Here is a 14,750-nt window from a genome sequence, read left to right on the forward strand (position 1 = left end):
AATCAAGTGAACTAAAAGCTTCCCCTTTTCTTACAAATCAAAATGACTGCATAGACACATTATATTTTTGCACTTTAGTCTCCAAAAGCACATACAAATGATTAAGAAATGTGTATTAGTAATACTTCTTTAAGAAGTAACTCTTTAATAATTAATAGTTCTCATATCACATTGTTGTTTTAAAACAATAAGGATAATCAACTTTTTTCAAGTAAGACAATTGGAGACTTACAAGGCAAGTCAAAAAAAAAAAACACCCTGACACAGCTTTTCTGTAGAACTCTTTTCCACGGACTGGACTGCACAACTGATAGGGTAGTAAACATGAAGTAATTCAGCAATGCAAGACTGAGTGCAATATGCTGCTTACCTAAGTGGGGACTGTATGGATCAGTCGCACGCATATATCTTGGTGTATCTTCCTCTAGTAAACGGTGTGTGACTGAACCTGGGCAGTTTTGTAGAAGCATAGGTTGTGTATCATTTTCAATTCCCTCTAATCGTCTAGCTATTCTCTCTTTTCTGAAAAATATGTGAAAAATGTGAAAACAGGCATCTTGAAAATTTGAAGGGACAGTTTCTAAGAGGAGGTTACAAAACAAGTTCCGTGTTTTGTTTTACAGGCCAAAGACTTTTTTACCTTTTCATTTCCAAAAAATCTCGGTTGTGTGGTTCAAACAGTTTTCTTAATTCTGAAACTGAGACAACAAAAGATTATGTAGTTTATAAGCTACTAGGTTTCAGAAACTTGCTAGAATGCTTTAGAATAAGAAGGAACAGTCAAATAAAGTTCAGAGTTTTGAAATAGCTTTCATCAGGAAATGAGCATTTTCCTCGTTTTCCTAGTTTATTAAGCTTGTGTTGTCAAAAGTGCATTAGGCACGCAGGTGTGATCAACACCTCCAGGTTCTTCCAAGCTGAACTCGAATCTGCTATTGTATCCTAGCAAGTTTTCAAGACATAGCATATACTGGACAAGTTGTATTTTGGTTAGTTAAGATCAAGCTCACATGCCATGGTAACCTGTTTCAAAATCAGGTAGTATGGAATTACTGCTTTCCTTGTCTACACAAAAGTCAGGGACTGACTATGTTTAAAGAGAAACAGTGCCCCCCCTAATTCTTACTTTCCTCCACTCCCCTATATTGAGCAAATCCCAAGAATCCCAGTGACTCATTGCTAGAGTGAAAATTACAGTGTCATGATATTCCTGCATGGATAATTACCTTCTACTTTGCTAACTTTCCCTTGTAGTTTAAATTGGACACACTTTTCTTCACTTCCTCTAAACTTTTTGCCGCTGTTATGTGCTACTAGACAGCTGCCACAGTTCAAACAGAAGTGAACCAAGAGGAGGCATGATAGATGAAGTAATCCCTATATATAGACATGTATGTGCACATGGAAACCACATTGGAGCAGTAAGTGCTACGTAAACAAGTGTGGTGTGACTTCTTACCACCAGGAAGAGAAACCATCCAGGTTGTCATGCAGTGGACGGGGATGAGTGTGTGTGTGTGTGCACCTAACACACACACATGCACATACATCCACCCCCTGGAATCACTGCCTTGGCAAATATGTAGTTCTAAAAGTTCTGTGCACCTATTCTGATGCAATGCACCTCTAGGGTTCTAACCCTGTTGACCCAGGGATAAAAAGTCAAAGCAAGTTAAAATCTACAGCCTGCTAAATTGGCCAGAGATTGCCATCAGAAACGCCTGATGAGTCAGGACTGACTAGCAGACATTGCTCTACTGCAGAAGTAAATCTATGACCTCTTCTTTGCTACCAGAGTTCATTGCTCTAGATACTTACAAGATAAACATTATTGAAACACCACCCTTTTAAAGGTCAGATGCACCTTCCCTTCTCTCCCTTCCCTGTATTGCAAGAACATACAGGCATAGCTAGGTCAGGGCTTCAGCTCAGCTGACACATCCAGGAAGTCTGCTGCAGTTAATACCAGTGCTCATACCTCATAGATACAACTGACACTGGATGTCATATCAGCCTTATGTGCTGAAAAGCCACTAGGACTACAGATAAAATGTCTTGGATCAGCAAGAATGAACATATTCTGATTGTGACTCAAAGATGCAAATGAATGAGATATGAACACCATGTCTGAGGCTACAGATGAATGCCTGCTGAGAATGTGTAATGAACAGAGAAAAGAAATGAACATGACCACTCTCAAAAACAACTCCTTTAGTCTGTATTTCTACAGAAAGCAAACTTTAGCTAGCCAACCTAATTTCTGAAGCCAGGTTAGCTCAGATTGTGATCACACCATGAAAAAATCTAACATGTACACATTTGATGCAGAGTAGCTCAGGATGCAGATACTTAACAGTGCTAACAGGGCATCCTGAGCTAACTCAGGGGACACCTCTTCCATGCCTCAGTTCAGCATCTGCAGCAAAGCAGATTGAAGTCTATGCTTATGCTACTGACCAAGTTGACAGTGCAAGATAGCCACTGAAAGTCAGTAAATTCCAAGCATACATCTCTGGACATGGATAGAAACTGGACTTGGGCAATGCAAAATTTGCATTCTGAACCAACACCAAAGCAAAGATGAGCCCTTACATTGTGTTTTCACAGACTTTTCTCTCAATGCACAGGCAGTTTCCACTGTTGCTCTGCCCACTCAAGCTGTGCTAGCAGTGGAACAGTAATGAACAGAGAACTTACCCCTATGAAACCAGCCTTCATTTTGGATTCACACCAAAGGAAATGATTTCTCATAAATACTTTGCTCTAACCTCCCCAAATCTACTTCTGTTTAAGTATGCTCCTCTAGCTATTGGAGTTTTTCTGTTCTATCTGTTGGCTATACACACATGAAAAGGTCAAAACAAAACCCATAATTATTCTGTCACTTCAGACATAGGCCTCTAAAGCTCACAGTTATTAAAACGACATTCCATCCAAATCGTAATAATTTTTCTTCCCTAGTCACCAATTTATACAGTCATTAAAACCATCATCAGAGAACAGACCTTTTACACAACTTTAGTAAAGTTCTAAACCATAGCTTCATACAATAGCAGAAGTCTTCTTCCCTTTCCCCCCACCCCCAGAAAAGGAAACGTGACCATAAGTTGTCTACGTACAAGAAATGTGGAACATCCAAAGAACTCCCAGAAGCATTAGCTCAACACCCTCTTGGCTACATGTTAGCTGAAGTTCCAGAGATTCTACTACCACTTTGCAGTCCTAAAAAGAGCACTGGTCCCATGAAGAATCTCTCCAACACCTACCCAAACAACATAGGACAAAAATAGCATGGGACTACTCTATGCTGCCTTACACTTTTTCCACACTTGGGATTACAGACAGTAATTTCAGCTTAGTTGGCCAACATCTGCAGAGTTTTTCTGTAAAAGCAGTTCCAGCACTATTCTTCTTTTCATGAGGTGAGGAAAAAGAAGCAAACCCCCCCCCACAAAAAAAAAGATTAAATGCAGGAATTTTTCTACTCTAATAATTTCTTTTTGATGAATAAAATATTTTACTTCAAAACATGAAAGCCAGTTGGAGACATTTCACTCCCAAGGATACTGGTTGACCCTGGTAAACTTAGGTGACCAGGTTTCTCCTTTTTAATTTGCAATTTGAATAGGTTGGTACCAATTTCCATCTGTTCATGGGATGTTTTTTCCATGTGACCATCAGAAACTACACCATGGTAGTGTTAGAACAGTAACAACACTTCTACCTAAAAAGTAGCACAAAGATCTGATTCAGCACACAGGAAAAGATTAAGAAGCTTAAAATAATTAATTTCACAGTAAAAGCTCCTTATCTAGATTAATTCATGGCAACACAATTTGTAAGTACCAGTGGTCACTTAAGGGCAAGAGGAAGAACAGCCACAGTTCAGAAACAGCCCCAAACTTGAGGCTTTATTTTATTTTTATTGAGCTGGATGCTATGGTAGAATACCCTCCAGGGTAGACTGCCAAGAGGCATCTTAATTCTGGTAAGTGTAGATCTTCTAAACAAAGTTTACCTTAGAACACCAGTAATCAGGAAAAGCAGTATTGTTCCATGTCTTGTCCCAGAATAAAAAACAACAAATACATTTGGAGTGCACCTCATAAAAATGTTTTAAAAAGTCCTTAAATTAAGGTGAAATATTTCTTATAGAATTCAGAAATCTTTCAAAAACATTTGCTACAGAATATAAACTCAAGCATACTGTGATTTTCTCTAAATAATTCAAGAGAATTAACTCTCGCTTCTACCTCAACTGTGTCAAATGATAAATACAGAACTGCTGGTTTCTTCAGAAGTTATTCAGACTAAGACAGAAGTTTAAGAACAAAGAAACCCAAACCAAAGCCTGTACTTACTGCAGCTTCTTTAGCATGTAAGACAAAAACTCAGTGTAGTCAGTTGGTCATGCAAGCACAGTAATTCTACCAACCAAGGGGACTGGAAAGAGTTATGACTACAAGTCAAGTTAATATTTCGATTTCAGGATTAATCTAACTGTACAAAGAAGCCTCTCTGAAGTTTTGAATTTCAACTACTTCTTAACCTATTGAAAACAAGGTAAACAAAGCTGAACTTTATGAAGCAGAGATATAGCAAGGTCTTATAAAAGAGCACTGTTGTTCATCCCTTGCTTCACCCCTTATGCATACTTCATATGAAAAAGAAAATTCATCTACAAAACATTTGTGCCTAAGTAATTTTAACTGTGCCTTGTACTTGCATAAACTAAACTTCACATGCTGTTAAATTATCACTTGTGTTAGTAATGAGTCTCCTTTACTTACCTTTCGGAAGTACTGCTAAGAGATTAGCATCAATATCCTTTGTGCTGTTTGCAAGTTCTTCTTTATCTTCAAGTGAGAACTCCTTCTGAAAACTGAAAGCAACATCTGTTTTACAGAAGTGTGGATATTACTGCTACAAATGAAGTAAAGCCAAGATGTAATCAATTTACTGCAAGATAGTCTAACACAGATACGCAAGAAAATATTTTCCATAGGAATGAGCTAAGAAATAACCCAAAGAAAATCAGAAAGCCAAACCTAACATAATTTGAAACTTGTTTGGAACTGACTGTGACACATTTTTGCATTAAATTACTGACTGGAGACTGCCTTCAAAATGCTATACTAAGCAATTACATTTGAAATAATCTGTATCAAATGGTTCTCCATAAATATTAAAACATATGTCATCAAATGCAGTACTGTATGTACACTCCACCTAGCAGCCTTCTGCATGACTGCCCTATTGTTGTTACTGCCCTGTTCTCTGGATTTTACATGGTTTATAATACATTAATATGAGCATCAGTCAGGTAATTTAATTTTATACTATGTATTTTCAAAACAAGAAAAATGTTCACTTAGGTGAAACAAAATATTTCTTTAAATATGTCCATTAAATATACACATTTTAACTGTAAAATGTAGGTGTCATAATGGTCTAAAGTAGATACTAACTGTCTATAGAGATTTTTTGGGAGGAAGCGTTCCTCCTTGTAAGCAAGATTTTTTTTCTCTGATTATGAAAAATAGAGAGCAAACTGCTGTATGCTGGCATTATGACTTCTAAGCTATCTCAACTGGGTATAAGAAAATTTATACTGGTCTTAAAACGTTTAGTAAATTGGGTAGACAAGTGTAACAGATAAAAATCCTCACAGTGATCCTAGGCTCTTCATTTTGCCATGGTAGTGATGTGCCATATGATTTACTGTCATTCTGAGAAGAAAAACTATGCAGTCTTACTGTTAGAAAATCCTTCTTAGGACAGATTTTAAATGGCACTTTCCCCCCAAAGTTATGTGGTTAGAAAAGAAAAAAATAGGAAAAAAAGAATTCTGTACTCATTATTTCAAAAGAACATTTCTCATTGGATAGAGTTTTAACATATAATGACTGGTAACATTTTTCATTAACTCCTATTAGTATTTGCATGTTTATCGATTATAAATAATATTCCTTTGTAGGACATTGAGGAGAGAATAAGATCCTTGAAATGACAATGAAGAAACTGGGCTGTGTCACATCCAGGCACCCTGCCACCTGGTGCAAATTGTGTCCAACAACTGCACTTATAGAAATTATTCCAGGTACTGCCAAGAAAAGCAATGTTAGTCACTACAGAAAATTGCAAATAGAAGATGAAGAGCTGCAATAAGCTGTCCATTAGAGAAAACTGTACCCTTACCGGGCAAAAACACTGTAATTGAACTAAACAAAACCCAAAATACAGTAAAAAAATAGCACAAAGCGGCCACAAGAAAATGGGTGCATGTGTCATCTGACACTGGGCAGAGACTCAGACAGTTAACAGCATGTTTGTATATGCCTAACCCCACACTGCCAATACTCATGATTCTTACTAGTTTCACAATATGTTATTTTCTTACAGACACAGCTTCTGGAGAACCCTGGGTGGAGAGATTCCCAGTTCCCACTTGAAAGCAGTTTCTACTCCTTTTGGCTGAGCATGAGTTTGAAAAATGAAAATAATATTGGCCTAAGGCTATAAACCACCCCCAAATTTATTTTGTCAAATCAATTTGATTACTTAAGACAAAAGGGTCGAGGGACCCAGCTCATGACTTTTGAATATCTGTGCTTTATTTAGCAGCATCTCCACTTGCTTCCATAATGCTTGTGACAGTGCAGCACCTTAAGTTTCCATAAACATGGGACTCTGTACAGAAAAGCACTCACTCATACAGCAGAAGCCTTGTTTAAATTAATTATGCACTAACACCGACCACTATATCTCATTCCTACATGAATTTCCAAGGGTAAAATTATACAGAATCAAGACTGGCACTAGCCTGCTGGTTCTAAAAAGAACAGGATTATTGGATTGCTTGTGGATTCCTCAACAATCCTTTAGTACTATAAACTAGTTAGGTTCACTCCAGGGAGTTCCAGGGACTCTGAAGCCAGAGATAATCAAAACTCAGTCTAAATGTCTTTTACTGGGTTTCCATCCATTCATTCTCGTGCCAGTGTTGTTATTTACCTTTCCTATTTTTCTTAACAGAAGTTACCCATATGTACTTAGCTTCCTCAAAACAGGTTATCAGTTTCATTGATTATCTGTAAAAACGTTCTCCGCTTATTCTAGTTTTAAGTCATCTTTTTCTGCATATCGTGACCAGAATTGGATAGTCTTGATTCCAGACCTGGGTCTTAGCAGTATCTTACAAAAATAGGAATTTTAGTAGAGAGAGCATTATTATATGACTAGTTAGTTGAATGCTGGGATCTACAACACATTTGCCTTTTTAAATCTATACTATATTGGCTGCTCAATCCTATGTCAGAAACTAATATGCCAAGGTTTTGCTTTCATCAGTTGCAAGTGACAGAAAAATTTATCAGCCCCCAATGCACAACTGTGCACTTAGTGTTATTACATTACATCCTTTTTCTATTACTCCTCAAGGTCATCCAGTTCATCCTGTATGTGAGCTCCCTCCTCCTTTGTACAGAGGGTGGCTTGCAACCTTTGCTCACTGGCAGATTTCACTAAAATTCTTTAAATAACTACAAACTTCCTAAGTTTAACCCTCACTGGGCTACACAGCATCACAGGTTATTTGCTTAGTGAAAGTCCTTTCATGGTTTTCCCTATGCCCTCATTTTCCATTTCCCTCTGGACAGACTGTCAACATCTATTTACTTGTTTATTTTTTAAAGGATTAACAATTTTCATATACTATTTAATCCACAATTGAGTTTTATCTCTTCAGAGGCTTTTTTTCCTCTCTCTAGCTAAGCTGCAGGTGGCATTGCTTGGTTTAAGTATTTGCACATGAAAAAACCAAAATGTTTTAATCCAATATATAATAACATTGCTTTCACACACACAGAGGATTCAGAGACAGAGCACTGCTCTGAAGATGACAGAGTCAAGCCAAACAATTGGGTATTTATGGACTCATATATCAAATTAGTTCTAAAAATGAAAGTAGGCATATTTAGGACATGTCACAGTACTCAATAAGAACATTCATTAGGAATCCAAATTGAGTTGGAACGATGTTAAAGCAATTCCAAATAGTAAAAAAAAAGAAACAAAACCCCCCAAAAAATAAAATTACAGGACACTACTCATAAGTGTTTTTAAAAAAATAAACTCATAAGTAATTCCACACCAAGACTTCCCTTTTTCCCTTTTTTCTCAAAGAGAAATACCGATACGTCTCCCTGCTTTATTAGTTGCTCTGCTGAAGAAGGAGTTGCATCAATTCAGTTGCTTAAGTAGAGTCAGATAGTCAGACTTGAATTGCCAGATATATTGTACCTTCAAACTCATCCACAACTCTCTTCTAGAAATATCACAACTACATCTAGTCATGTTATAAATTTAGGTGCAGATTCTGAACAGATATGTTCAGTACCACGAATTTCCACACTTACCAGCTAGGCTCTGCACATTCATTATTAAAATAATTAAGGCATACAAGAGGTTCTCTAAATGAAAAAAAATAAATTAGAAATTTGCAAGAATTCTTTCTTAAAGTCCCTGTTAAATCTGGAACTGAAAGAGGAACTTCCTTTCCTTGCCTGAAACATAGTCTGTGACCATGGTTCATGAAATGCAATCAACAGCAAGAGGTCCCACCAGTTTGTTTCACACAGGATTTGTGTGTGGTTTGGCCTCAGGTTCCCAACAAACTCATTATACTCTCCAGTGTTCAGGAATTCAGATGATTCCTGTTAAGACACAGGCAACAATATTTCACAATCTCAATAGTTTTTCTTAAAAAACATTGTATAATGCAGCATTAGTAAAGTACTTGACAGTCTCAGTAGTTATACTGATCTGCCAACTTCCAAAGTAAGTGTGGGTGGTATTCTATACATCAGGGATTCCAGGCTGCAAACTTCATCTGCTGCTGCTACAGCAGCATACAGTTTCTAAATAGCTGCCCCACTAACCTAGTTACATGCCCAAAAGCAACCAGAAGTTTGATCCAAATGCCACTTGGTAACACTGACCTGCCATCCCACTTAAAGCTACAGGATATACTGAGATTTTATGATTGAAATACAAAATCCACTTGTATACCTGCCAGCTAGGTTCTTGGTGTTCACTCCTCTTTCCCTACCTCCAGGAGAATTTTCTTCCCTGGACCCTTAAGTAAAAGGTCCATTCTACAGTCATATCCTCCTCTGCTACTCTTATTTCTACTTTCCCCTACCTGCTTTCATAACACAGTGTGTCTTGTACACCTATTCTCTCCATCCCTCTACAGCACATAAGAAAAAACGTGACAGGGAATCAGGTGTGCTCCAGGTGGTGTGTCTTGACTGAAAAGAAGTTTGCAAAGTGAGCCTGTGTGCTGGCAGATTCCTGTGCAGCTGAGCCAACATCATGGCTGGTTGCTGGGGCAAGAGTCAGTTCCCAACTCCCTGATCTCTTCTCTGTGCCATTATGAATGAGTCCAGTAAGCACAAATGTGGACACCAAAAACAGCTGGAGCAAGGATGGGAAGAGAGAGGGAACATGATTTGCCATCTTGCTTAGCTGTATCCCCTTATTCAGGCTCGTGGAACCACGTCCTAAGAATGCAGGCACAAGGCAGCACAGCCCTGCAAGGAAACAGCAACACCACCTGTCCATTCATCTCTGCAGTGTCCTGCCTCATCTCTCTCTCCCCTAGATTGCTGACAAAGTTCCCTGCAAGGATGTATAATTAATTCATCCACTTCAGCCACCTTCTTTTACAGACAGGTAAGTACTCCAAGCTGGTTCACTGGTCTGTATTGTGTCCATGCCACACAAGGAAAAATGTGCACTGCAGTGGCAGGAGGCCCAGTGCAGAGTGGGACTCTTCCCTGAGCAATTCCAGCTATAGATTTTAACATTACTTAGGAGACAGTTGGTCTTTTCAATACCCATTCAGAGCATCTGCTCTGTGCCAGAGCTTGGTCCTGTGAGAGGACCAATAATCACTTTTCCTGACAAAAGAATAAATGCAGATTCAAGCAATGGCTGTAAGTTACTGCAACCAGTGATCTTCACCAGGCAAGACGAGCTCCACCTTACCTTAACGCTCTCTTCCGTAGGAGCAATCGTGAAGGTTTAAATCTGACTGAGTTTCCCTTGGCAAAATCTGCAAAATAGAAAAAAACCACAACATTGTGAAGATGCTGGAATAAACAGGGAACTTTTGGTAAACTAGGTTGTAGCCTCCAAACATAGCCTTTCCACTGCAAAAGACTGTGCCTTTTCTCTAGGCAAACAGCACAATCTGGCATGTCCAAGATGGTGATAAACCCAAGCCTTGCAAAAATGAGTACAGACAATAGACATCCTAAAAACATCGATGCTTTATGGAACTGCCATGTTCTACTCTTAGTATCTGTGGTGTAGTACTGCAGTCTGGGATGATCATTTTAACTTCAGTTTCCCAGCTTATAAAATGGACAGTAGACATGTTTATGATGCACTCTGCAAATGAGAAATGCTGCAAGCAGAAAGAGCCTTTTTGGCTGCAGCCTAGCATATAAAAACTGCATATTCACTGCAGAAGTCAGAGATGTCCAGCTGAGGATCTGTTGCAACAGTATTACACCATCCATGACAGACAGAAATTGCTGTCTACTGTTTGGAAGCTCCCATGTTTTTTTCTGAAAAGCCTTAGAAGTAAAGCCTTAGCTTTACTTTCACAGAGGAACACGTGTTTACACTGAGAGCAGATGCAGCCTCATTTTCAAAAAGTATGTATTACAAAGTCTCTAGGTTCCCAAACCTTTGTGAACTATAACAAGCAATGGGCAATCTCCCCACTCTCTCCCAGATGTAGCTTTTTCATTTCTGCAATCAAGTGCATCACCAGAGGGTCTAAATGATAACCAGTGGCAAGGGGTCCAGTGCTCCAAGTACCATCTCCACCTCCATCCATTCAACAACGAGGATGCTATTAAGAGACCTTAGAGAACTGCTGGTCAGGAAGCAGGGGAGCACCTGGTCAGTGACTGCTGTTGAAAAGTACATAAAGCTACTAATAACTTACTCCCAATGGAAAATTGTCTTCTGTCCCCATCTGTATTAAATCTACTACCTCAAGACCTTAAATTAATAAAGTTGGTCACTGATACAGCAATCATTTAACTATTTCAAAGAAGATCTAACTGGCAACAAAATTTTTTTGCTTATGCAGAATATTTTAAAGTCAGGGTAGAATGTCCTTTATTTTTGCAGAAAGGGTATAATGCAAGTTATAGTTGACAATATGGGTCCTAATTTAGAGAATGTATATTTTGTCTGTATCTTTCAAAACTTTTCATCCTCTTTCACTTGTTTCTGCCATCTCTACAGGTATAAAGATTAAAAAAAAAGGTAAAAAAAAGTAACAAAGAATTTCAACAGCTTGATAAAGAAGCTTAAATTGTGCAAAAAAGCATTTTTTAGGCATCTGCTACAAGTCACTGCAGATTTCAAGCAGCTCTGCTAATAGCATTCTTCAACTTTAATAGGCAACTTTTTCCTGTTTTTGTTAACATTCATTTTCTCTTTCCATTAAATGGAGAATAAAGCACATAGATTACATAGAAACATCTTGCTAAAACAAAACAGAGTATTATAAGAAAAACAGTGTGAATGGTATATAAATCATTATATTTTACACTACAACATTAAAAAAATACTCCATGCCATAAGCATCCTCTAAAAAAGGTCAGATTTACATGATTTTGAGAAGACTATGCACTAACTTTCAAAGCCCAGCTCAGTATCAGCTTAGCTAATCAGAACCAGGCATATCTTAAATTTATAGCTGTTCTACAGGATACAACCCATCCTAGAATTTTTGGCACTGAAACAGCTGTCCACCATGAAAACCACAAGCAGACCACAGAGAAATTCTGCCTACCCTAGCCAAAACGGGGGAGGGAATATGAGAAAGGAAGAAAGTAGCCTGCATTGCTTCCCTGGGAGCAGGGAGGGGAGAAGGGCTGCTAAGACGGGGCACATAAGCCGGTTTGGCTCTTGCTACCCATTAAACACATTCAGTAACATCATACACACCACATTTATGTTGCCTCAAAAACATCTTAAAACTTTGCTGTATTTCACAGGGGTGAGCTCCAATTTTCCCCCACACCCTAAACACAGAAAAACCTATCAGGCAATTATATTCTGTTACACAGTTTTGATATTTTATGTATTTCCTCCTGTTCAAATTAAACACCATGTGGGGGGGATTAAAGTCCAATAAAACTTACTTACCACAATACAGAAGTCTTAAATACAAACACAGGAGGAAAAGTAAAACAACTGTGCATCAAAAGACAATAAATATGCTCAACAAAGAAACATCAGTTTAGTAGAGTCTTATTCAATGGTTAATTTAAAGATAAAAACCCACCCTCACAGCACCTGATACACAGAAGGAAAATATTTGCAACAGCATTTTGTTCTTTCTTTTGCTGAAGAATTCTAAACATGTTCATAATCACATTAAAGAAATTTTAAGTATTTGCATTTAAAATTAAGAGTATATTCACTGAAGTGTAAATCAAACTTGCTCACAAGTTTAACCATTTGTTCAGTCTAGTTCCCCTCCCTCTTAGGTACAAGCTACCGGATAAAACCACTATCCATAATTTAACACATAAGAAATTTCAAATGCTGAATTCAAAAAGAAAAAGTAGATGCAACCTTCCAGTGTTACTTAGTATATTTAAAGGCCCTAAGTCGGTGGCATGCTAAGCTAATTAAAAGATCCATCTAATCGGATCTTTCAAAAGTGCCCTTTAGGAAATAATGAAATAGCCTATTTGACTAACTGCATACTGATTGCTAAAGTACCTAACGCAGCTGCAGAAGATCCAGTCAAACAATATTTACACATGCATACATATATACAAGAGATTAAACACACACAAATGAACTGCATTTTCTTCTATCTACTTGGAACTCTTACCTTGCTCCTCAGAGTATTTAACATTTCCCAAATAGCTGGAGATCCAAGGATTTCTGAACATGGTTGCAGAAACAAAGGACTCGGCAAAGAGAAACTACAATAGCAGCTAATTCTCCACCAGCCACAGCCCTAGGCCTGTCTTAGCAATATCGTGTAGAGATTTTTCATAGCAGAGGACTGGAGCTGTCAGGCTATCGCGTCCCAGGGAGTACAGTAAATGCATAGCAATAGGCTGCAAGTCGGAGCAGCTCAAGCCAGTAATCAGATTACAAACAGAAATTAGGCACATGAATGCTAAAACAGATTGGGCAATGGTGATTGGGAGATTTATAATATTACCACTTCAAAGATCCAGCCAAATCACACACTATATTCCTGCAAAATGAATGTAGAACCCCTAAATCCTCGTATTATGAAAACAAGCAAACAAAAAAACCCCAACAACAACAAAACCAGAAAAAACCTCCAAGAAGAAGAATAATTCCTTCATATCTCTAATCAGGATAAACTGCAGTGCTAGCTTAAGAAAAACAGCATTCAGGTTGCCAAAAAATGGACTCTGTTAATCATATCATTATGCTTAAATGTTTTGCTTAACTATTAGTTGGAACATTTAAAACAGACAAGATTTATGGATAACATATGAGCAAAATTACTGGTGGGGGTGGGGATTAAAGAACAGACACCACAGCTCCAAATATTTTAATTCGAGACAGAAGGTGCAAAATTGCACAAAAGTACTGTCTAGCTACTTTTTTTTTATTATTAAACAGATTTGATGGATTTTGGATTGAAGAGTTGAAACCCTTTACAGTTAATTTTGAAAGTCTGGAAATAATAATTTGAAATGGTGCAATAAGCCTGGCTCAGTCGCCCACACTGAGCTACCTGATGGTCTAACATACACAAAGAAGCATTAAATATGTGACTGAAACAGGTCCATGCACTTAACCCCACACAAACAAATAGGGAAACCCATTAGCTTCCCTCCAACAGACTTCTCCCCTTCAAAAAGGTTTCAACTAGTACTAGTATCACAGGCCAAGAGAGTGGGGGTGGTTCAGCCTGGAGAAGAGAAGGCTCCAGGGAGACCTTATAGCACCTTCCAGTACCTAAAGAAGGTTACAAGAGAGCTGGAAAGGGACTTTTTACAAGGACTTGTAGCAATAGGACAAGGGGTAATGGCTTTAAGATGAATGAGGGTAGGTTTAGATTAGATATCAGGAAGGAATTCTTATAGCATGGTGAGGCACTGGAACAGGTTGCCCAGAGAAGTTGTAGATGCCCCATCCTTGGAAGTGCTGAAGGCCAGTTTGGATGGGGCTTTGACAAACCTGGTCTAATGGAAGGTGTCCCAGCTCATGGCACGGGGGTTGGAACTAAATGATCTTTAAGGTCCCTTCCATCCCAAACAATTCTATAATTCCATGAGAAAACTCACCACAAGACTGGGGTTGTCAGGACCATGAAAACATAGCCTAGAAACAAAATACTGAAGTTCTTGACTCTGCTCACCTGTTTTTATGATATCTGGTACAACAGAACCCAGATCTATGCTGGGAACCTCTATGTAAAGGAAATATATAAGCAATGATGCTGTGAAAGAGACTGCTTAACCACAAGTGAAATATATCATCTATCAAAAACCTATTAATGGTTGTTGGCTTGCCATGAATTGTATTTATCCTGTTTAGGTCAACAAAACACTCTTTTTCATGCTAACAAGTTATTACAATGGATAGAAGAATATGCACTTCATCTTGTCTAATGCCCCCGCTAGTTGTATTCATTTATTTATTTTTAAACATGAATAATGTTT

The 14,750-nt window shown here is 38.1% G+C and overlaps 1 protein-coding gene across 2 annotated transcripts in view; it reads right to left on the reverse strand.

Moving 5' to 3' along the window:
* The window catches only part of SVIL (supervillin), a 103,681-nt gene that overhangs the window by 56,779 nt on the left and 32,152 nt on the right, over nt 1–14,750 (reverse strand). For both annotated transcript variants that reach the window (XM_039380672.1, XM_039380673.1), the window contains exons 2-5: nt 10,051–10,117; nt 4,791–4,882; nt 641–698; nt 371–522 (exon numbers count right to left, since the gene is read on the reverse strand). In XM_039380672.1, coding sequence (XP_039236606.1) covers nt 371–522; nt 641–698; nt 4,791–4,882; nt 10,051–10,117 — 369 coding nt within the window. The remainder of the gene's footprint in view (nt 1–370; nt 523–640; nt 699–4,790; nt 4,883–10,050; nt 10,118–14,750) is intronic.

This window comes from Pipra filicauda, unplaced genomic scaffold (assembly GCF_003945595.2).
Source record: "Pipra filicauda isolate LSUMZ 115617 unplaced genomic scaffold, ASM394559v2 scaffold1_size10287979_pilon, whole genome shotgun sequence".
NCBI lineage: Eukaryota > Metazoa > Chordata > Aves > Passeriformes > Pipridae > Pipra > Pipra filicauda.